The 24,095-nt window shown below is 42.7% G+C and overlaps 1 protein-coding gene and 4 non-coding genes across 5 annotated transcripts in view; 3 read left to right on the forward strand and 2 right to left on the reverse strand.

Annotated features, from left to right (window-relative positions):
* The window catches only part of LOC118474952 (ATP synthase protein MI25), a 43,209-nt gene extending 19,114 nt beyond the window's left edge, over positions 1 to 24,095 (forward strand). The window contains exon 1 of the mRNA XM_035963795.1: positions 1 to 24,095. This exon is cut by the window's left edge and continues 19,114 nt beyond it. Coding sequence (XP_035819688.1) covers positions 652 to 1,311 — 660 coding nt within the window. The 5' untranslated portion in view covers positions 1 to 651 and the 3' untranslated portion in view covers positions 1,312 to 24,095.
* Positions 7,185 to 7,257, forward strand: TRNAF-GAA (transfer RNA phenylalanine (anticodon GAA)). The gene has a single exon. It is a non-coding gene; the product is annotated as a tRNA-Phe (tRNA).
* Positions 10,206 to 10,279, reverse strand: TRNAD-GUC (transfer RNA aspartic acid (anticodon GUC)). The gene has a single exon. It is a non-coding gene; the product is annotated as a tRNA-Asp (tRNA).
* On the reverse strand, positions 13,921 to 13,992 carry TRNAE-UUC (transfer RNA glutamic acid (anticodon UUC)). The gene has a single exon. It is a non-coding gene; the product is annotated as a tRNA-Glu (tRNA).
* On the forward strand, positions 16,042 to 16,116 carry TRNAP-UGG (transfer RNA proline (anticodon UGG)). Its single transcript has one exon. It is a non-coding gene; the product is annotated as a tRNA-Pro (tRNA).

Genomic DNA, 24,095 nt, shown 5'->3' on the forward strand with positions numbered 1-24,095 from the left:
CCGAATGTGGGTCCGTTCAGTTGGAACACGACTTCAAAGCCTTCTGACGAAGGTGGAGATAAGATTACCCGAATGATATAACGCGGATAAATAAAAGGAATGAAGTTGGGATCAGAAATTAGTTGCATTGGTGGTGTGGGTAACCAAAGCTGGGTGCGCGTAAAGATATTGGTAAGGACAATCTCATGCGTGGCATCTGATGCAGTGATAAGGAACTCATTTGAGGTGAGGAGATTTCCGAGTTGATCCAACTGTCCTATCTTTCAATTCGCTTATTGAATTTGTGGGCAAGGACGCATATCTTCAGCTGAGGAAATCTTCAGTGGGCTAAGAGATCCAGGGTTAATCCCTGATGTGGTCACATATAGAATATGAAAATATCAGGATGCTGCGGCGATTCCGCTAGAGCTTTTGAGCTGCATGAAGAAATGTCAAGTTGCTCCTCAGAAAATTAGTAGAATAGTTTCATTGGCCTTCGTCAATGGGACAAACGCTCCAGTGTATGCGTTACAGTTACTGGGAAGCTAGCATTTTTGCTTGTCATGGAATCAAGTCTATTTGTTCGAATGTTCTTTTTTTGGAAAAACCAACCACAAAAAAAGTCTCCCTTTCTCTTGGAGCAGAGCTTCATCATAAAAGTGGAGAGTCACAATGAGATTTAGTGGAATGGATATGAAGGGTATAAATATGCTATTTGCTGCTATTCCATCTATTTGTGCATCAAGTCCGAAGAAGATCTCAATCTATAATGAAGAAATGATAGTAGCTCGTTGTTTTATAGGCTTTCTCATATTAAGTCGGAAGAGTTTAGGTAAGACTTTCAAAGAAACTCTCGACGGGAGAATCGAGTCTATTCAGGAATCATTGCAGCAATTCTTCAATCCTAACGAAGTCATTCTGGAGGAATCCAATGAACAACAACGATTACTTAATCTACGGATCAGCTTGCGAATTTGCAGCACCGTAAAAGTAGTAGAATCATTACCAGCGGCACGCTGTGCGCCTAAGTGCGAAAAGACAGTGCAAGCTTTGTTATGCCGAAACCTAAATGTCAAGTCAGCAACACTTCTAAATGCCACTTCTTCCCGTCGCATCCGTCTTCAGGACGATATAGTCACAGGTTTTCACTTTTCAGTGAGTGAAAGATTAGTATCCGGGTCTACAACTTTGGTAGAAGCTTCTACCGTAGAACAAATTCGAGAGGCCTTCTTATTAGAACCCAGAGACCTAATTCGAGAAGGCTTTATAGTCCTCAGAAAGGTGAGGGTGGGGGGTATCCCCGGGACCTGTGGAGACGGGGTGGGCCTGTAGCTCTGAGGATTAGAGCACGTGGCTACGAACCACGGTGTCGGGGGTTCGAATCCACTTCTGAGCGGGCTGGCGGCTCCACCGGGAGCGAGCCTACTGAAGGAAAGTTTTATTGTTGAACTTCTTATCCAATATTTATCTTTTGTTTGGAAAAACCAAACCCACAATCTTTAAGTCTCCCTTTCTCTTTTGGGAGCAGAGCTTCAAAATCAATCAATCTTTTCCATGATCGAGTTTCTTCATTATGTGTACCAGACAGCGACGGATAATGCTAAGTTTTTTTCTATATTACTGAGTATAAGTGTCGTTGCCTCTATCTACCTACTACAAATACTCCGCAATTATGTGCGGATTCTAAAATTAGTGGAGGAAAATAATAGAAAAGAGGGTAAACTGTTGGGGCTCTGCGTGGTACATGAGTTTACCTACTCATGGAGAAGAGGAGTCACCCTAAGACCCATTCATTTTGGCTCGAAAGAGCAAAAGTGCGGAGTAAAAGAAAAAGAATCGGAAGGAGAAGTGTGATAAGCTTTGAATGGGATGGATAGTCAAGAAAAAAGGCACCTAATCTTTACCGTCTCCACTGAGATTTCAGACCAGAAAGGAGTAGACTCTAGTTTCAATTGCGTATAGAAAGAGATTCGTCTTGTAAGAGCGAGCAGGTTGAAGCGCTTAGGCTACTTCAGCTATATGCTTAACACATGCAAATCTAACGAAGTGCTCCTGGACGACTCTTTCTTTGAGATTCCGTAAGTAACCTAGTGCATGTGCCTTTGAAGAAAATGAAATGAAAGCTTTTGAAGCGAAGATTTTTTATAAATCATAGCCGGGAATCAATCATGGGCAGATGAAGTCCCCGTGCTGCTTTTCAAAATAAGGCAGAAATGCGTACAGGAAGGATGGGCTCCGGGTCACTCTCTTCACTGATGCTTCGAAGCTTCCACCTTTAACTCGTCAAAGCAAACCTACTGAATGTTGAATCTCGATCGATGTCAGAAACCAACCGTAGAAAGAGAGGTCGAAGCACCTGATCACTCGTTCAGCTCGTTTTTCGCTCGTGCCTGTATGAATTGCATCAGTCATTGTGTTTTGGCGGTGGAGAAGTACAGAAGTAAACAGTGTGTTAGTATTTAGTTGTGCGAAGCGTTGTTGACAAGACTTACTCAACTCACACCTGCTTCCGGTGACAACTACCACTCTCTTATGAATGGGAGGGTAGAGTACCAAGACATAGGGATTAGCCAGCGAAGGCGGTTTATTTAGTACCAAATATACGTATTTTGAATTCTTTTCAGTGATAAGGAAAACTGAAAAGCTTCTCAAACCAGAGTAGGAATTCGATCAATCGCTATCAATGCCAGGAGGCAGATCAAGATTCATGGGAACGAGAACCTTTTCCGAGAAGAGTCAAGCGAGGGATAGGATAGATGAATAGGTTTAAGCCTTTCTCCGCTTTTAGGGATTCATTTACAATTTCTAAGGCTTCGTTTTTCTCCGGCAAGCAGCTAGGGAAGCATTTATTCCCAAGCGATAGGGCTTATAGTTCAGATTGATGCCTTAGTCCACTCGGAAGATAGAACTAATAATGGAAAAAGATATGCTTAAGAACTCCAACAGTAAGTTGATCAGTTACTAATAGTATAGTTCGGTAGGGACGGGAGACAAAACTGCCACTGATGAGAAAGCGATAAGAAGCCTGAAAGCGATTCTTACACAAGATACGATGACAGGAAGATCAGGAATGGAACCGGAGAATATGAAATTGGCTCTCGACCCAGGCCTTGCTTTGTTTACCTGTCCTATCGTATCGAATAAGGTTTCCTAGCCTAGCCCATCACGGTGTCTGCTACCGAAAGAGAGAATAGGTCTAAGGGCAGCATCTACTCGTTCATCGCTTGCCTCACCTCGAAAGAGGCATGGCTTCTCTCTTCACTCACTCGCCTGTTCGCCTGCTTCAATAGCATGGAAGAAGGTGTTCTAAGAGCATAGTTTCACATATCTCTTGATCAATAATTCACTTATAGCTTATAGAAAGTAGAAAGACTCTTATTTCGAAGATCCATATCTAATCCCACTTCGTTCATAGCGACCGCACTTCCCATGCGCGCTCTACTCTTCACTCTTGCTCACCTCTCTTCTTCAACAAGGATTTGCCGTTCCTATCTGTTTTTCAAGGTAAAAGAAGGAGCCGGCCTGGGGCTGCTGTGCCCTTCCTAATGGTTTCATAGCTTTTGCGCGTATCGTAGGATTCGTACGTCTATAAAACGTAGTCCTCTATGGCTATTCCTGAATCGTGGGAAAAGGTATGCGTATACTTAAATTGAATTGATCGTCCGGGTATAGAAATGTGTTCAGTCTCCTTTCTCTTTTGGGAGCAGAGCTGAAAAAGATGGGAAATTCCAATCTTTATGCATAGACAACTACATCCTTGGGTAAAAGGTAGACTCAAAGAGCAGCTCACTAACACAACCTCGACGATTCAATAGCCACGGTCGGACATTGACTTTTTACACTCACTTATCTACATATTGGCAAGTAGCAAGTAATATATATGCTATGCTTAGTACTCGAAAATGAGCTTAGCTTAAAAATGGAATAGGTGTAAACGTCCAGGAAAAGATCTCTAGTTAACAAAACCAATCCTAGACCTAGCAGATAAGGCGGGTAAGAAGCATACTACGCACCCTTGATCCTTTCCCCTCGCTCTGAACCTGTGTCTGCCCTTTACCCTGCAGCCTGGAGGGGAACTTAGACTACTGGCACTTTAGATGGCCGGGCACTCCTTATTTGAACTCCAAAAAGCTGGAAAAAAGAGAAAATCTCGGATAGCCTAACGAGTTTTTTTGCCCTCGAAAAGGGAGCTACTATCCCTGCAGGATTTCCAGAAAACGGAATGTACCTAGGGAACCCTATTGATCAGATCAGAGACTGAACCTAGTGATCTTTCTCCTGCTGGCAAGCATCGATACCTGTCTCCTAAGGAATTGATCTTCTCTTTCATATACCAGGATAGGATATAACCTCGAAGGACTGCAATTGGAAGGAATTAGCACTCACCATAAGCAACCGCAGAGAAGGAAAATGACTGGCCTTAGACGGAGGAAAGAAAGAGGTAAAGATACTAGCTTTTAAGAATTACTGATTTTGGCTTGCCCAAGAGGTCAGATACTGATAAAGGTTATGGATAGTGAATAACTACTTAGGAATAGGCAAATACTCCGGATAGATAGGCAAGAACTATTCCTTATCCATAGTCAAATACAGCTTACGCATAGTTTACTACATCTCCAAAAGAGAACAGAGATAACTACTTAGACTGGCGCTATCAACTACTTGAACTCTATTACAGTCAAAATGGAAGAAGTAACTACTTATGATTATGACATACCTCTTTCAGTAGCATCTACTACTTCAGATATTATACTTTAGGCAAAAGGGATTTAGGAAACTAAAGGATAGTTATTGACAGTATAATACTCTAGAAAGGGAATATGCGCAGAGAAAAGGGTTTTTCTTTCGCCCAAGGCTTTCCTTAGATGACTAACTTGACTTTTCTTACTTAGACACTGGTGAAACTTCCTTTCCTAAACCTGCTTTCCTAAGCTTTTTTGAGAAACTCTAACTAGTCTTTTTTTTTCAAGGTATCTCCATAAGGTATCCTATCTATTACTACTGGTATTGTAAGAACTGCTAGGCCCTTTAGATCTATATCTATCTTACTATCGAAAAGTGCTTCTACTCCTAATAAGCAAATTCGCTATTTTCGTATCATTCCTTCCATGCTCAAGGGCTATTGGGCATTCTCCTAACAGTACTAGGGTATTTAATACCATGATAGAAGTATTAGGATTAAGACTAAAAAGAATACCATTCATACCGAACTATCAAGAATAAGGTGGATTGGCTAAGGAGGCGGAAGTTCCCAGAGAATAGGTCCCGGTCAATCCCAATCCCTCATTCTGAGAATAGTGAGAAAAGCAGTTACTTTATCGTCTAAATGTCGGAAAAAAGGATCCTATCCTCCAGCTGTCCTTCCCTGGAAAATCGAGTTCTTTTTCGTCGTCTGTATGAAATAGAAAAAGTAGTCTGAAGACAAAGGTCGAGGGACAGAAAATACTCCTCTAGGGAGCTCACCTATTGATTTTAGAAACCTATTTATTTTATAAATAAGTCTTGGTTCATAGTCATAGAAAGGATAAGCCTGGATTTCATGCTTCTTACTCACTCTTTCAATGCTATGTCTTTAAGAGATTGAGCTTTCCTATGTCAAGGACGAGATCTTGTGCCCTTCATCGATTGGAGCGGCATTTAATTTAATGCATGGACATGGAACTGTTCTAATCCCATCATACCTTGTGATACACATTTCTGGTAGGCGGGTAAAGATGCCAGGGCGGAACAAAAAGAGTAAAGGATTGGCAAGCAAGTATCAAGCAGAAGTGGTCCACTTTTGGCAATGTTGACTTGGGATGTTTCTTTCCGCTTTGCGAAAAAGGAGTCAGTCTATTATACGATTGATAGCAGTAGCAGCCACCAGTAGAAGTGGTTCATAGGTCAGCCGCTAAGCCTGGAAGTGAGAAGTTCTTTCTAGGCGAACTCTTTAGACTGGCTGGATAGCGAGCACTGGCATACGAGTCCGGGCTGCTGCTAGCGAAACAAAGTGCGAGGGATGCCTATAAAATTTATCCTAAAAGATCTTATTTGAGATAGGTCAGATTGGACTTAGTGGCCAACGTGCCGGGATGGTAGAGTCAATATGGGATGTGGAATTCCAGGAAACGTTCTTATCCGCGCTCACTGATAATGTGAACCTGGCCCTTAGTTTCCTCCAACTGATTCCAGTTTTTTTGAGCCTTTTGAAGTCAGTCCTTAATAGCTAAAAATGCTTTGTGGGTTACCTTGCTTTATTCGGATATGCTTCTTTTCGGACAGGAGGGGCTGATTGACATTCAGGCAATGGCACATGGATTCTATTGAGAAGGGCTGAGATGCGGCGCCTTGAATTAGGTCTCTAATGTAAAGTTAAGTAAAGTAAAAAAAACTCTTCTTTAGACCAGAGGATGGGTATGAATTTAGTTTCTTTAATCGGTCTAGCCTGGGAATGGTAATTGGCAATTTGCGGAGATTCTAAAAGGGTATGGTATAGGTCCGGGGGTCACTTTAATAGGGAGGTTGTAGCTGCTTTGGTGAAGGTGGCTCGTCATGGGTTGAGCCGGTCGATGTGCCGGGGCGGCTGATTATACCCTTGTTGGAATTGAGGAACATAACCCGGTGTGGGTTGGGAGGTGAAACACAGTCGATCTTATGATGATCCAATCAATTGAAAAGTGATACGCTTTCTTGGTTTGGTAAAAGCGTTCTTAAGTTTCCGTTTTTAGACGTACATCACGATATCTTTTTCTTCCTCATTCTTTCTTCGTTAGGTTCAAGTCTGACGAGAATAAAGAGAGAATCCCATTCTACATGTCAATACCGACAACAATGAAATTTATAGTAAGAGGAAAATCCGTCGACTTTCTATTCAAAATCGTGAGGGTTCAAGTCAAGTCCCTCTATCCCCAATAAAAAGCCCATTTTACTTCCTAACTATACTATACTATTGTACCAACCTCTATTTTTCATTAATGGTTCAAACAAGATTCACTATCTTTCTTATTCTACTCTTTCACAAACGGATCCGAACTTACTTCTTTGGATCTTATCCCATTCATACAAATGAACATATTATAGTATAGTATAGGCAAGTAATCCCTATTATTAAGTAAGTCATTATCATTATCCTGACATTTACTAAGTCCAATTTTAGAATACTTTTTTCTTTTTTAGTCCCACATAGATACAAGTACGTACTCTACTAGGATGATGCACAAGAAATGGTCAGGATAGCTCAGTTGGTAGAGCAGAGGACTGAAAATCCTCGTGTCACCAGTTCAAATCTGGTTCCTGGCACAGAAAAAAGGATCTACCGAATAGGTATTGATACAAATTACTCGAGATGGATTGGGATACATATTCTAGAATAATATAGAAGGAGTATTATTTTTTAATCTAAATCTAAATCTAAGTAGATAAATCTCTAAATAGAGACACTTCTTTTTCTTTAGGGTCAAAATCTCGGGTTATTTTCTTTTAATAGAGTTGTATCTCTCTGACCAATTACAAGGATAGAGGTGGGGATACCACAATCGGGTAGATACAACTAAACTCATGGAAAATCCCAATAAATCCATAAATAGAACAACTGAAAAGATACAAAACATGGCAAACACTCCATACTCCTCATGGTCGGATTATTCTTCAAGGTCGGACTTACCCAAAACTACAGCAATATCAAACATATGTTGCAAACTGATGAAGAGAGCATTCTTAACAGCTTTGCTAAAATCAACATGTATAAGCAATCTTTACTTGCTAAGAAGCTGTGCGATAGAGTTTTCCATAATGAATATAAAGTATTACCACAAATGGAATACACCAATGAGACTGCTTTCAGTTACTATACTATATAGATAGACCTATATGGAGTCTCGAATGTATATGATTTGATAGAAGAGTTTCATGAATTGCCTCATGTTTTAACATGCTGCGGTCAAACCCTTATTTACGACGGTGAGATATTATCTCAAAAAAATACAAACATTCGTTTAGTAGCTAAAAATGCATGGGAGAGGTTAGGAGATCTTAGAGACGATCCAATAAGAGATCCTGTTATTGATACTATATATGAAGGGGCAGACTATCCCCATAATGAGTTTTTATCACGAAAACTGAAGTGGGCCGAGGATTGAAAGGTATTTTGTTGGATACAATACAGTATTTTCTAGTGCTATAACGCAAGTTAGAACTTGCACTTTTAACAAATCAAACAATAAGTTTGTCTGGGGTATGTTTAATATCCTTGTATTAATGGGGATAGGAGTTGTAGTTTGGTACAGGTATGTTCAGTGTGATAACCCTTTTATTATCCCCCAAGAAATAGCTCACCCATTGGCAAATTTGAATGCTTTTAAGAACCCAGAAGCCGTTATTAATGGTTACAAGAGGGTGACTTTCTTGATCAATAAAGACATAGTGAATACTGTTCTTATCTTAGTACATTTATGAATGATCCAACCTTTCCTTTACGGAGGTTTTTAACGTTAACCAAGCCGAGAACATGGATAATAATGTTGCTATGAAGCGAGTGTCGGCACTGCCATCATGGTAGCAAGCTTTATAGCTACCAATGCGTTGGTTTTACCAACCCCATAAGATGTTTGGTAGAATACAATAATGATTATTCATATAGGGTTCCATGCAGATTCAACAATGACTGTTTCCCTTATTCTTTTACAGTAAGAATTTAGAAGAGGATTTACAAGCGTATTCTAATAAATTGAGCACACATTTCGTTGAACGGTTGGTTTCCTGTATAGTGAGTTCGAGTCTAGGTTACTGTACCTAAGATGGATTATATAGCCTAAGTCGGGGAACAGCTGAGTAGATATTAGCTTTAACCATAGCATCCTTGTGCATCAAATGGGTAGCAGTTTCATACTGTGACCCTTTATAGCTATAAATTCGTAGTGGTAGGCCGCGGGCTTTCCTGTTAATCAACCCCCGAACTAGGTGTGTTATCGAAAAGTAATCTCTGTCTGGGTTAGACCCTTTTGGAGTAAGAGAATGTATAGTCGAGGAAGACAAAACAGAAGTGGTGAAAGCTGACAAACTAAAACCGTTAAATAGTTTACTTCTTTTATTAAGGAAAGACGATGTCAACTGTTAGCTATGAATGTTTAAGGCAATCAGGTTGAAGGGATAAATGTTCAACCTCAGGTAATACTTTCTGTGGAAAGCAGTTGAGATTGTGATAAAGGTTGAGTAGTCATTGGTTGGAGGGATTCCAGTCTTTTAAGGATAAAGAATTCAGCTATTTCATTTCTAGGAGGCATTTCTATTTAGATTTCAAATAAAACCCTAACCTAAAGGCAGACTAAGACTAAATACTCCCCTCCCACCATTAAGTGAGATATTTGCCAACCCATTCTTTATTAATCCCCGCCGCCCCCCTTGTCCTGTCCTGGGGGCTCCCCGGCCGGGGAGGCAAAGGGGATTGCTATCGTCACCCTTTCTCCCGGAAAAGAGAAAAAGTGACTAACTTTTTTTCTTTTCGGTTGGTTGGTCCAAAGAACGAGAGTCAGCTTCCTTAAGTCCGTTCTTCCTCAGTAGCTCAGTGGTAGAGCGGTCGGCTGTTAACTGACTGGTCGTAGGTTCGAATCCTACTTGGGGAGATTTGATTCATTCTGAATTCGAATTGATAGTTATCGCTTTTCTGACCCTGTCCTTCTCCTTTTTCTTTTCTAAAGACGCAGCAGAATCGTCAAACGGGACATAAAAAGTGGGAAGTTGATTGTAGGATTTCTATTCCTCACTCTCGTATAGGTGAACTTGGTTCGTTCAATGAAAAGGATCCACTGGGAATGAATGGGAAGACTGGGGTAGTATCTTCATTAGCCGGAAGGAATTAGTCTCCACTAGCGTAATTCGAAGAACGAACAAGAAAAGGCGTCACTGTTTAGGTAGGAGGATGGATGGATGTGGTCCAATGGCTAAAGCTCTGCCAGCTTCTTGTAGACTGGCAGTCTCCGAGAGGAACCTTAACCCCCCGGGGGGAGGCCGGGTGGGATGGTATACTTTTTTTTCGCCACAAGTGGGAACTCAGTCCTTGGTAAGACACAAGGGGGGAAGGAAGATCTTCACTCATTCATTTTCATTAAGTGCCTGCGGTGAGACGCGACCCACAACAAACGAAGGGGGTGGAGGGAGACCGAAGAAGGAACAATTGTCTTGAATGCTACGCTGGGATCAGCAGCTTCCAGTGAAGACAAAATGAGTCGGGCAGGAAGAGGAAGATCGTGCGGGGAAAACGGGGTTCGAACCCGCGACTTCTGGCGTGACAGACCAGCACTCTAACCAACTGAGCTATTTCCCCCTTTCGTAACTACTGTCGATTCAACAGTCACCTACCGGTTACCTTTGTAACTATACCAAAACCAAAGTAGCTGTACAACAGAATGCCCTTCGCCTTTAGTACTTTTTTTTTCTTTTGACGACAAAGAAATGGCTCTGCTCGCTTAGACTCGGGGCTCCGCGCTCTATCAGCTATCAGTTAGTTGGCGCTACGCGCGACTTCAGTTGACAAAAGCGAACAAGATAGCGCTAGCGCCCGCGGAGAACTTTCGTTTGTTCGCCTTCTAAAAGGCCTACTGACCTGCCGGTGAAAAGCCGGTTACAAAATAAATAATAAGACGTAGGTAGTGCAAAAGTACCAAAACAACTGAAGCCTACATCCCACTACGTCTGGGTTCCCCCTTCCTATGAACCTTGAGTCAGAGGTCTTACCTTGAGTCAATAGGTAGGGTCAACTATACCAAACCAAAGTGGAAGGGCCACTATCTAAGCTATTAGTGGGCTGGTTTGAACTATTGATTTACTGAATCGAGTGAAGCTGTGTTGCGTAACAAGACTATAGGTCGCCAAGGCCTAGAAGTACAAGTGGTCGCCCTAACGGCCACTCTCAAACTCACTACTTGAGTGACGAAAGTCACTTAGCTTCTTTAATAGGGCTTGCCCTCCGGGGCCCCGGGAAGAGGAAGAAGGAGATAGAGCAAAGGGTCTCCTCTTTCTGTCCGCTCTTCCCGGCATGTAGAGATCCGATTGGGCTTATAGTTTAATTGGTTGAAACGTACCGCTCATAACGGTGATATTGTAGGTTCGAGCCCTACTAAGCCCATCTGACCTGCTTAATCAATGACTCCGGTAGTCACCTGAACCACTCTCTCGGATAGCCCACAGCCTCTCTTCTGGATGCGAAAGAAGATTCGATCAACGTACAAGGTTTGCCTTCTTGTGATGTGAGAAGGAGGGTTCTTAATTGTGTTCTCAGTGCAAAAGGAGTCTGGTTCAGTGAGTCTGAAGAGAGAGAAGATCAGTAGAGCAGTTCGGGGCTTTGGGATTTGCCTGATCGACCCCTACCAGTGTATTAAATGAAGATTGACATTCGTATGTACAATTTACCGGTTCTTCCTCCCGAATTGAGACCCATTGTTTATAGGTCTGGGGATAAAGTAAAGTATCGTAAAGTTAAGTTAAGTATCGTAAAGTAGTTGACAAAGCAAGTAGGAATAGGTCATGTCACAGATAGGCAAGTATAGAAGCAGGAGAAGCTGATAGACATTTGTGAATAGCAAGGCCAAGCTGTATACATATAAGCATTTTAAGGAGTTGTTTGTTGGCATATGGTTTGTTGTCACCACGGGATGCTTATTGTTGAGAAACATAAAAAAGGTAGGCATATTGTTCAGTTCACGTTTAGGTCAGTATAGAAGTAAAGCACGAGATAGGTGTTTACAAGCTAGCTAGGGTTTCTAATAGGTATAAAAGGGTAAGCTAATAACCAAGTAGTAGGGATAGGTCAACGCAAGTCACGGGTAGCCAAGAGAGACGTATTTAAGACTTTTAGTTCCAGGATAGGCAGTCATGTCAAGTAAAGTATAGCTTAGATAGTTCCTATAGAAGTATAGCTAGCCAAGTGACTAGGTTTAGCGGAGATAGAAATAGCGGGCGAGATATCAGGAGACAGGACTAGGACTTTGAACGAAGCAGGAATCTTGTCCTTTCTTTCCGCCCACCCAACTATAATAAGAGTTAGAAAGCTCAATCCAAGACATGAAAGCGGATAACCAAGGTAGTGTAGTCATTGGTTGGAGGGATTCGCCTACTGGTGGGAGGCTGGGAAAACATATTCAATCTCGTAGTGAGGAATGCATTTGAAGAGGGATGAAGGAGAGTTTCTGATTGAACTCCACCACACTGTTTGAATTAGAACTGGTTGCGGTTGCAGTTTGGGAAGGAGAGAAACCATTGCTCCTAGGTTTAGGGCTCAAGAGGGCACAATTTTCTTTTATGGTGGTATTCTTTTCTTTTCCTCTTACCTCCCGCTCCGTGGATCTGTGCTACAGCTCTACCTAGGATGACCTTCTATTATCATGTTATGTCCCTCAGCTCCCCATGTGGAGTCACAACCTACGTGCTATATCTGGAACATGAAAAGTGGTTTTCTAGAGCAGATTAGAATTTCTTCACCGTATCGTATGAGGTAGTACTAGCTTTCATCTCATCTGATGTTCGCCTAGTCCTAAGCAGCAACAAAGATTAGATAATCTGTAATATTGAAAATGGAAAGAGAAGGGATGCAAGGGTATCCCTTCTCTTTCTTTTTTTCTTCTGCTAATCCGGCTTGGCTTGGCCCTGCTCTTTACTGAACTTCAACAACAACCTGATCCCTATCTGTTAATCCGATTCGTGGCCCTGCTGCTTTCGTTGCTAGCACTTCCGTTTTCTTCGAAGGGCTGGCTTTCCTATGAATTGGAATTCCTTGCTTCTTGCTAAAACCGTGCCTCCTTTCCGAGTTCCTGCTTTCAAACTAGTACCCACCCAGATGAAAGGAGAGTACGGCTGAAGGCAGGGCCAGTCAGTGCATTTTCTTGCTTTTTCACACTAGGATGCTTTGCTTGACAAGGGCTATCGTTGCAAGCGTTCCTCTTTCAATTCAAAGTATCACGAGCAAAGAACATTTGTAACTAGTTTTCCTCCGTCCACCATGGAATGAAGATGATCAAATCAAGGATTTGAAAGGGAAGTAGGGTTTACTACTTGCCAACCAGGAAGGTAGGACTTACTCGGATAGGGAGCTCGGGGAGCAAGCAGTAGAAAAGCAAAATAGCGAAGACAGGGAAATGGGGGAAGGGGAAGTTCTTGGTTGAGTGCGGTTGTTCTCCGATAATCCGGTTGAGAACTTTTCCAGCGATGCAGAGGAGAGATCATTTACAAAGAAAGCTATGACTAGGCTAGGATATTCTTCATAAAGATACTCTGGACAGGATCATCGATTCGCTTCCATGGTTGAAAGTAGTGGGACTGCCACATAATACAATGAAAATGAATTCATTCTCGGTTGAGCAGGAGATTCTGATCCAGAAGATGCCGCAGAAGACTTTGAAACGGTTACAAATGGATTGGCTCACTCCGCTCTAGATTTGGTTATGCCAGCCATAGGCAAAAGTGAGAAACCTCACCCTCGGGAGAAAGGAATATGCCTCCTACTAGAAGCGTTGGCCAAGGAAATACCCCCGTATGAGCTGCTTTCGGCAATGGGTGCTGCGGTCAACTAGACCAAAGAGGAAGGGCTACTACCTCCAGCTCCAGTTATTAGTGGGCTTTTTTCTCTATGGGAATACTTAATCGAATTCAGCCGTTTTTCCGAAGAAAGAAGACTCCTCTCTATGGGGCAAGGCATAGAAGTACAAGTGGGAAAACGAGGAATGGGGCGTCAAACTGTTGGAAATAAATGGGTTAGTTAAGTGCAAAGCTGATGGGTCTGTCGATAGATAGTTGGCTCGCTTAGTAGCAAAGGGATCCGGGTAGGTAGATTAGAATGAGACATTCGTTGAAAGAAAGGCCTAGTCTGACGCTTCCTAATTGAATGAACTGATCGAACTTCTTTTCTTCACTCCAAAGCAAGGAGATTATATGATAATCAGCACCAACGATTTGAAGGCCAGGATGAAGTAATATCCCTTACGGGAATCGAACCCGTGTCTTCGACATGAAAAGACGATGTCCTAACCACTGGACGAAAGGGACCAAAAAGCAATTCTTCATATACCTAAGAAAAGAGAAGAGAATAGAAGTGGTTCCTTTTCTTTCTATACGAAATTCGACGATTTCGTTTGTGTTCATGTTGGCGATTTCAGATGTGAATGAGGCCGGTCGTCTCCCCTTCCTACGGGTTCCCAGTGACACATCAACCACGCCCCTTCCTTTTCTCCGATCATAAATAACCTGATCTCTTTCTTTGTCTTTCATCCCCTTCTTTCTAATTCAAAAAAGAAAGGGGGGGCGGTAAGGCGCCTATGGTTTGACAGGCAGGCTCGCAACTTACAAAGGGCACTCGCTGCTCGCAGGCCTGCTCTTTCTATTATGATTTCTATGTCTATGAAAGCTCCTTTGACTCCAGCCCCATAAGCTATTCTTTCACCAGCACCTACGAGACGACTATTGCTATTATTTTGCATTGCCATTCTTCTGGATACTTCGAGGGGATCTGTAAAGAGAAGAAATGGACAAAAAAATGAGCTAAAGCCAAGCGAACAACTCGAGTGAAAAAGCCAGGAAAGAAAAGCTCTAACTTGAGTAAAAAAGCCAATAACCAAGATAAAAAAAGCTCGGCGAGCGAGTAGGTTAGGTAAAAGACACTAAGCTAAGATTAAAGGTAAGTAACTAGTATCGATCCACGGGAGCAAGGAACAAGAAAGGTCTTGAGCTGCCAAGAAGAATGTACCTGGGTCGGGAGCAGGGGTTGGTGGAACAACTGGACAAGCCTAAGTATCTAGCTTTGCTCACCTTGTTGAAACTAGCCCCGTTGCAATAGAGAAATCCTTTCCCGTTGAGAATGAACAGCTTTACCATTCCACTGTCTTTGCTGGAACTGCTGTCCTCACTGAACTAACTGCCCGTTTCACTTGTCCCGTAGCTGGCTTGGAATAAGAAAAGTCTTTTCTTCCTTCCCCGAAAGGAAGAGTTTTGGGCTTAAGGCATAATTGCTCTATTGCGGCTACCCTTGCTATGTTATCCGATGCTGTTCACAAAGCGGCTCTTACTATAGCTATAGACCCGGCTATCTCCGAGTTGAAATTGAACCCAGCCCCGTCCATCAATCCAGAGCTCAAGACAACCGCGATACTTAAATCGCTCAAATAGCCAGCCACCTTAGACGGACACAGCCATTAGAAGAAGAAACGGAAACTCGATGGAGTACCAGAGATCCTCGACAAAGAAAGTCCCGATTCGAGGAACGGAATACATTTCCTTGATTGAAAAGACCGGTAAGAGAAAAGAAAGTAAGCATAGTCTTCTGAAAAGACCGGGAACCGTTTGATTTTCCGTCAACGAAGAACAAAAAGTAACGCTGTGCAAACTCATCTGATCCCTGTTTGGGACTTCTTCTTCATGTCACGAGCCGGAATCGAACCGTAAAATGATCATTCATTCAAAGTAGACTTTTGTCATAGGGCAAAGGAGCTTAGAAGGGTGATGTAGGGAAGTCGTAAGGGATGACCTTAGATGTTGTATGACGGAACGATGACTTAATGCTTCCATTTTTGCTTGAGAAATGACGTAGGTGATAGACTCACTCCTTCTTTCCATTTTTGATTGAGAAAGCGTCTGGCCCAAAGAGGTCTACAGTAGTGCCTTGCGAGGTCGTAGACCCGGTAACCCATCGTTCGCCTAAGATCGAAAATGCGATGTGACATCACTCTTCATTCAGTTCAGTCCATTTGCTTAACACATGCATGTCCAAAGAGATGGCGATGATCTGTCAAATCGAGATTGTGTGGGTGTTCAGTGGATCAAACCCTGTATTAATGGTTCTGGCAGGCTGCTGGCGTGGGACTTCTTTCGCTGGGCCCTTTGGACTCTAAATCCTTCCGGAGTGAGTGGTTCGATTCCACTCTCAGAACGATCAAGTCATTCCGAAAGAAAATGCAAGTGAAACGAGACGAGAATCAAATAAAATTGTAGGCTTATTTCCTAAAAGCGGTGGTTCTCGCCTCCCTGTGCCGCGGGGTGGGCGACTGCGGTTCGAGTCTTTTTCGATCGGGTAGATCCATACCATATGTTCCGGGGGGGAGACGAGGTGTAGCGCAGTCTGGTCAGCGCATCTGTTTTGGGTACAGAGGGCCATAGGTTCGAATCCTGTCACCTTGATGTGGTATTCACAGGGGCCGAAGTGCAAAGCCCCGTAGCCTATCCGTGGTCGGGAAGGCAGGCGAAAAGCACGCACCAAAAAAAAAGAAAGCTATAATTTTCTTTTTTTCTTTTCTTCTTTCGTGTTTGAAACCCATTATCAGGCTTTTGCTTTTGATATTCTATATCTATCTAATATTATAAAGCTATTTCACTGGTTTGATTTACATACCTCAGTCATGTTATTTGTCTAGCCTTCAATCAGAATAGCCTCTCCACCGGTTCCGAAGATTCTTTCGGCATCAATGTGCTTTTGGAATCTTCCTATGAAACAAATAACATTCAGGAACTGTTTAGGACAGAACAGGCCGCAGATCAGTAGAAAGCGAGCTTTTTTCGCGTATAGCCAAGCCAACCTCGAAGCCCAATTAGCGCACGGGCCCTCAACTCAACCCTGGCGAGTACGCTAACTTGGTCAGGGAGCATTTAGACGGTGCAGTTAGTATTGACCACTACCGCCAAGTCCATAATTCCTAAATTGATGAAGTACACATAATGGAGCTCAAAAGCCGATTACAAAATATACTTTTTTAGCATCTTGAAACCGCACATAATAAATATTATGAATGAATCACCTTACAATAACATACGAGAGACTGCTTTCGATTTTTTCGAACAACAAGTCGAACCCAATGAACAATTCCATTCAAAGGAATGTTCTAGAGGGGGCCCTTTTCCGCTATATTCGCGATATTGAACAAAATGGAAGAAATTCTTCACGATTTCTAGAGTTCCGGGATTACTTCACTGATATCGATTTTTTCCTAAGCACGGCCTCTACTCTAGGTTAGTTCAAAGTGTAGTACAACGAACTATCGATACACCGAAAACGAGTAAAGATGGGTACATAAAATGAAGACATCGTGGATTACCCAAATTGGGACGACGATAGGACATTTCACTTTCTTTCGCAATATTTCTGATCATGACTCAACCACTAGGAAAGGGGATTGCTTACTCTCAGCCACGTTTTTCGCTTATGCTTAGTCAAGTGAGGATTCCATTCGAAGTAACGTAACAGGAGCACCATCTTCAAAACTTCTCGGGATCCGGAGTTTATCGAGAAAAGGTCCCATCCTTCAATATCATGATTGGGTCAACCAGGCCAGATCATAAGTTCAATAGTTTGATCGGGTCGACCAGGTCAGGCCCGATCATGAGTGAATAGAAAATCGAAAACGTACATAGCTGTTCCAGCGGAAATACTTTGTTTAATTCTACCACTTCTACTAGGAGTAGCCTTTTTAGTGCTAGCTGAACGTAAAGTAATGGCTTTTGTGCAACGTCGAAAGGGTCCTGATGTAGTGGGATCGTTCGGATTGTTACAACCTCTAGCAGATGGTTTTAAATTGATTCTAAAAGAACCTATTTCACCAAGTAGTGCTAATTTCTCCCTTTTTAGAATGGCTCCAGTGGCTACATTTATGTTAAGTCTGGTCGCTTGGGCCGTTGTACCTTTTGATTATGGTATGGTATTGTCAGATCCGAACATAGGGCTACTTTATTTGTTTGCCATATCTTCGCTAGGTGTTTATGGAATAATTATAGCAGGTTGGTCTAGTAAGACGGGGGGCGGCCGTTCGGTCGCCTATGATATACGGACCAATTGGTCAAAAATGGGTTTGTGCCGCAGGTGTTGAACGATCTACTCTACACAGGTGTGGGCTTACAGGGCTAGGGCTCATAAACCCTTTCTTTCATTGGGTCGGTCACTTTTCCGGGCCGGGATCGAGAAGTGGAAGTCATAAAAAATGATCTTCGCACCCGAAAGGTAGCTTGTCAAGCTGGTCTCACTATTGGAATGGAAATTCTAGCTTTCTTTTTGGCTCTTCTTCTTTGTCAACGCTACTAAGGACCTGACGGTTCGCCTACTTGATGAATGAAAGAACATGAGAAAGGGTTCTAAAAGAAAAGGCGACGAAAGTATACTACACTACACTACAGTACAGTCAAAGTCAGCGGCTGAGTGCCTCGCCTACTATTTTTTGTAGGCGAGCGAGTTAGAGAAGAGGCTTAGGGATAAGAGAGTGTCGGTGCGTACGTAGCCTTCATTCTACTACGCTACACAAAGTCACTTAGCTCGACGTTAATTAAGAGAGTAAAGGAGGAATACCCTACATAGAAGAACCGCTGTTCGCTTACAAAGGTATAACCTTTCGCTCCCCGGGGCAAAGCTGCTTCGCACCACTGATAGACGACTACTTAATTAAGATTCCATTTCAAAGGCGCTACTTTGTTTCGCAAGCCTTTGTCATTGTCAGTCAACTAAGGTTGGCCCTCGGCCCCCTGCGAATCCGTAAATCAGAGAGCATGCCGCAAAAAAAAGGATGGTCCCCTATGCATTGAATTCTTTCCGGAACGAAAAGAATTCAAGTACCTGACCCCCCCATCATGGTGAACCTCTCCTTGTGATCGGGATGAGGTAGATGCCTCCCAGCCGGGGGGCGGATCGAATCGGAGTTTCCTTAGGTAGCCACCGACCTACAGTTCTCCTTAAACTTCTGTGCTTGGTGGAAAAGAAGCGAACAAAGGTACGCTCGCTTGCTGTCTTGTTCTCTGCCGCGGACTGGGATCGCTCGCCAGCTAGGCCCTCTAGAAAAAAGTTGGAGCAACATTGTATGAGAACATATTACCCATCTTCGGGGACAAGGGGCGGAACGACCTCTCGATCTACTTACTGCAGCCCAGGACGGGCGTCGTCGTCTAGGCGTGACTTCTTGTTTTGATCTCCCCTACGCCTAGGACGTTGTCTGGGCCAAGAGCCATAGTTAGTTGCTGTTTCCATTTGGTTCTTCTTTCTCGTTGTTGATACCGGCAAGACCCAGCCAGATGATGATGTCTGCTGGTTGGTAGTGAGAGGACTCTTAGTACCCGCAAAAAAAAGGGCGCTGGTCATGTGATTTAGTTTCTTGCTCTCCCTTAGCAGCGGGAAAGGAGTCTATCTATCTGCCTAGCTTTGGTAGATTTCCCCCAACGCAATTCAAAAACGGAAATTCCACGAATCCCTGAGGTGGATAAGCCCGACGACTCAGCAGCAGTGCGGAATTGAGTTTCTGGTCCGGTGGATCTGATCTATTCTATTCTGGGGCAATACATACCAAAAGGTTCGAAAGAAGGAAGGCGCAGTATATAACCAACCCGCCCATAGCCGGTCTAACTGCTGAGAGAGAAAAGTGCTTTTCTTTCCCTAAGAGTCCTCGAGTACACACAGCTATTGCTGATCCTTTGCGAGATCAGGATGAGACCCTTCAGAATTTCTAATCAATCCATGTTAGGTCAACATCGAGACAGAGCATCTCAGTTGGCTCTGTCAAGGAAGTGAAACAGGCATTCCTAGGTTGAGGTTACCATAGGATTGACCCTCAGTCAGGCCTCCGATTCCAAGGAGTTGATTCAGCAAGTTCCCCGTGCTACCCCGCGGGAAGTCTAATCGGATCAATCGGTGGTTCCGTAATGAGTAGTCGAATACACATTGAGGGGGCCTTGCCTCCTCCTTCCCGCCCACACCTTCATTCTTTTCCTCCTCTGATCTTAGAAAGCCAAGAGACTTGAATTTAAGGCTTCAACAGTTATAATTATACGAATTCTACATACTAATTCGAATTAGCCAATAAATTAGCTATCATCTTTTCAATATAAATTATTGCAATATCAATGAATTGCAAAAATGCAATATTCAATAAGTAAAAAACAATACTCTGAAATAACCTACTAAAAAAAAGGATATTATTAAACACTAATAAGAAAATAAGATTTGATTTCTATTCATCTTAATGTTTCTTATTATTATATATGCCCCTTTGTTTAGGGGATTCTATGTCTAATTATTCCAAAAATTGGATTGATTGATACGAGTTGATTTCCTGTTACGATGGATGGAAGAAAGAATGGATAGTCCAATAGCTGCTTCAGCAGCCGCAAGGGCTATAACAAAAATGGCGAAAATGTAGTTGTGGAAGTAGTCTTGCCCACTTTGCCTTACGCTCATAGAGATCTATAAGTATCCCTCTTGTCTAAGTAGGTAAGTACGCTCTGCCCAGTACTTTGGCATTAAAGCCTGAGTCCTTTGACCTTCTTTCTTGAATGTTCTGGAATCCCAAAGTTAGAATTGAATGCAAAGAAAGAAAGTGAATTCCAAGTGAATCACGAAAGAAGCAAAGCCGTAACTCGCTTCCGCCGGCAAGTAGGCATGAAAAGTAAACAATGGTGACCCCTCTTGCATCTCCTCCTTCAAAACCCTATCCTCGATCAATGGTATTGGAATTTGAGCCCAGACAAAGCTTTTCTCCTCAGGAATTTCATTAATGAATTTTATTATCTTGATAGACCGATGAGCTATAATGTCTCTGGGTAGGGGGGCCCGCCTGGATCTATGATCGTCAATATTGGGGTGCTATCATAAGGTGGTTAGATCTCAACCAAGTAAAGGGCGCCCCTGAGGACGTAGACTTAAACTAGGGGGCTGAGATTGTCTGCTGAGAAGCTCTGGAATGATAGAGAAGGCAAAGGATGCTAGTACTGGACGAGTAGTAAGAAAAAAGAGTTCCTGCTGTCCAACTACCCGATTCGTTAAAGTAGCACTGGTAAATGCGTAGATAGCTGTCCAACTAGTCTATTCGAGAAAGTAAATAGCAACGGAGACATACTACTAGCACAGGTCGCGGGAAGGAAACCCGGGGGAGGAGGATGAGATAGCTTGGTGGGTTTGTTTGTAACAACTAGCAATACTCGTTCGGTTTCAAAAGTAGAGCTATAAGACCGGGTAAGCAATAGGAAAGAAATGTAGTTGTAGTATAGTACTGTACAACACAACTAGCACAGGAAAACTATTCGAATCGCTTGTAACAGCAAGCCCGGAGCTAGCCTAAAAGAATTCCATATCTGAGCGTTCTAGTCATTCCTGCGAAACTAGAAGCTACTACTCGTTCCAAGGGTGGAGGAGAAGTATCCGTCTTGTTCTTACGCCGACGATGTCTGGTTTATATTTCATAATAGAAGAGGTGGATTGGATAGTTTATATCATGGAGAAATGTGCCTATCTCTCGATCAAATAGTAATCGGATTGTAAGAAAGAAGTTATGGTAGTTTTGACTTAGGGGCCTACTGCCTATTAAGAACCTGGAGTGAACCTTATTTATTTTTGGGGAGAAATGACTCTTGTGAATTGTAGAAGCAATAGCATGTACAAAGCTAGGTTGATCTACAAAGATAAAGAAGAAATAGACCTACCTTTCCAACTATCTTTTGAAAACACTAAGCAGGGATCAAAGCACTATTAATAGGTCCTCCTGAAGTAATCCTTAACAGTTGTGAAATAATGGCTTTTCTAACCAACAGGTCTATTGTTTCAGCCAGTAATCCAACCAACAACTGAAGTTTTTCCCATCCCAAGTCTAAAGATAGAGATGAACCCTCTGCTGTTCAAGATTGGCTTAGTGTTAAATCATCCACTGCTCTCTTTCCTCTTGTTTTTGGTGAATTATCAGTGTGCAGATGAATTCAATCCACTGCTATTGAAGAAGCTTTTGGAGGCATATCCTCTCTTGTCTTGTCGGACTAAGAGCTCTTGTCTCTTTCTTTTCCCACGGTAACTAGAGATTGAATAATAGAAGCCAGATTCAATATCATAAGAAAATAGAGATTGTAGCGTAGAGTCAGGCTATCCCATGTTAGCAATAACAGCTTTGGGATCTTTCCTGTTAATGATGAATAGCTTGCCTCAACAGATAATCAGAATTCTTTCTATTCGCGGTATAACAACCGGAAAACGAATCGATCTAGATGCCCCACTCTTGCCTTGAAGGAATTGAATCATCAACTGACTTACTTGAGGAATAAATCAGCTGCTTTCGATTCTTGTCTATCGGATTCTATTGAGAAGAAGGGACAACCATCCATCCTCCCCGATAACGATAAGTGGTTGTCTACTTCCTTGAAGCCCTACTTCCCTAGAGAATTTATTTAAGCAAGTATTGGCGTAGGAGGTGCGAAACCACGGCAATGCAATGACAGATAGGGTTTTTGGAAAGCGGGTAAGGAGGCAGGTAAGTATTAGTCGGTGGATAGCTGTTTTGGAAGAACACTCGGATTAGGGGGAACCCCAAGCGCGAGCGAGGAAGTAAGAAAGTAAGAAGCTAGCAAGGGTTGTCAAACCAGCTAAGGATGTAGCTGTCATCAACCAGAAGCAAGTAAAGACGGGAAGCCCTCTACTCTAGTATTTCGCTTAGGAGGGGATGCCACCTCGGAGAGCAAGCCTGGTCTTGCAAATGAATTGAAATGAAGTAGTTGTTTATTTAAAAGCAAGGAAAGATAGCAGTTAAGGAATATCGGATCGGGTTGCTCGGGGAACAGGATCTTAATGATCAAAGAAGTGATTCAAAGAAAAGTGCCGGTAATGTAATGGTACTCCGCGCCATGGCTCTGGTACTTAGGAATGATTGGGTTGTCCCTTCACTCAGAAGATAGGGTTGTTTCTTGCTTTGGTTGAATCAACCCTTCACTCGGGCTAGACTCCTTCCTATTGATTCCCTTCTTCTATAGACAGACCCCCGGCTAGGGCAGCAGCGTTTTAAAGAAATACGAACAGTTTGGTTTTCAGTGAGCCCGCTTCTTATTCTTAGTGATAGGTTTCTAAAGTATCTATCGCTATGTGCCCCTCCCCGGAAAAAAACAAATAGGCTCGGGCAATTATCAGCTTAGGGACAGCAAGCGGATAGTAGATCTGGCTCCATCCCTTGAATCCGCTGTAACTGATAGAATCTTGTACGAGAGACCCGCAAATAAATAGGGAAACCCGCTTAAAACGCTTTTTAAGTAGAAGCTGAGCCATTACCTGCTAGCATATCTCCCCACCAGGACTCCCCCCAAAGCAAAGCTAAACCCGTTCTTTAATTCAATACCTAGAGACCCGAAAGCTCCAGTCCAAGTTGAGGCGCAGTAGGAGGGATTTCTGTCACCATTATTTATGGACCACGTAAACATACTTTTTTAGTTTAGATTCTTATGCTGGACCTGCAGCCCTAGCCTGGGACACCACTGTGCGACATAAAGATCGGATCAAGTTATGATTTTCTCATTAAGAAAGAGTACCCGAGAAGAATAGATATGATCCGGAAACACTCTTATTCGACGAGGCGTAGAGCGTTTTACTTTCTTCTTTACAATTTCCTTAATGCGCATGAATGAGAGATTACAGCACTTAGTATGAGCATATCGGCCTAGCTTCTTAGCCATAAGAATAGTTCTACCTACCAAGTCAACCCTACTCTTGCCCACAAGAAATTATTATTAGATACTCAATTCTTCATTGACTAGCCCCCCCAAGCAATTACCTATGCCCTCCCTAGCTTATCCATAAGATAAGAAGAGACATATCTGAATAGATAGTATTAGACCACTTCTCACAAGCCCAGTCATACATAAAGGAGGATTTCTTATAGGCAAAAAGAAAACACATCTATATCGGCGTCAAGAGTTACCCAAGTCCGAAGTAATGCGTCTTTCTATCTAGTCCAACATGCTTACCCAAGACCCAACTTCTTCACTACTTGACCTACTTTCTATAACTCCCAGACTCTGCTTATTATGCCCGAAGGAGCGTATTTAGACTGAATAAGTAAATAAGGCGCGGAGCGATAGAACATCTCTCAGTTCACTAAGGATGAAATACTCTTGCTAGCTTTCGATGAATGCCTCCAGTTTTGGAGTAGATATAGGCAAAATTTAGCAAGTAACATGGTTGCTGTCACAATTCCTTAATCTTCTCGGCTGGAATCTACAATGGGCTACGTACGCCCTTGTTTTTGAATCACGGAAATGCAGAGGTTTTAATTAGTGCTTACCTGCAGTCCACCCTTTCTTTGAACCTTGTAAATGATCGAATTTACAGATATGAACTGAGTGCCATTTGATGAGTAAGATCGAACAAGGGAGAGGGATAT

Source organism: Zea mays, unplaced genomic scaffold, assembly GCF_902167145.1.
Source record: "Zea mays cultivar B73 unplaced genomic scaffold, Zm-B73-REFERENCE-NAM-5.0 scaffold_36, whole genome shotgun sequence".
NCBI lineage: Eukaryota > Viridiplantae > Streptophyta > Magnoliopsida > Poales > Poaceae > Zea > Zea mays.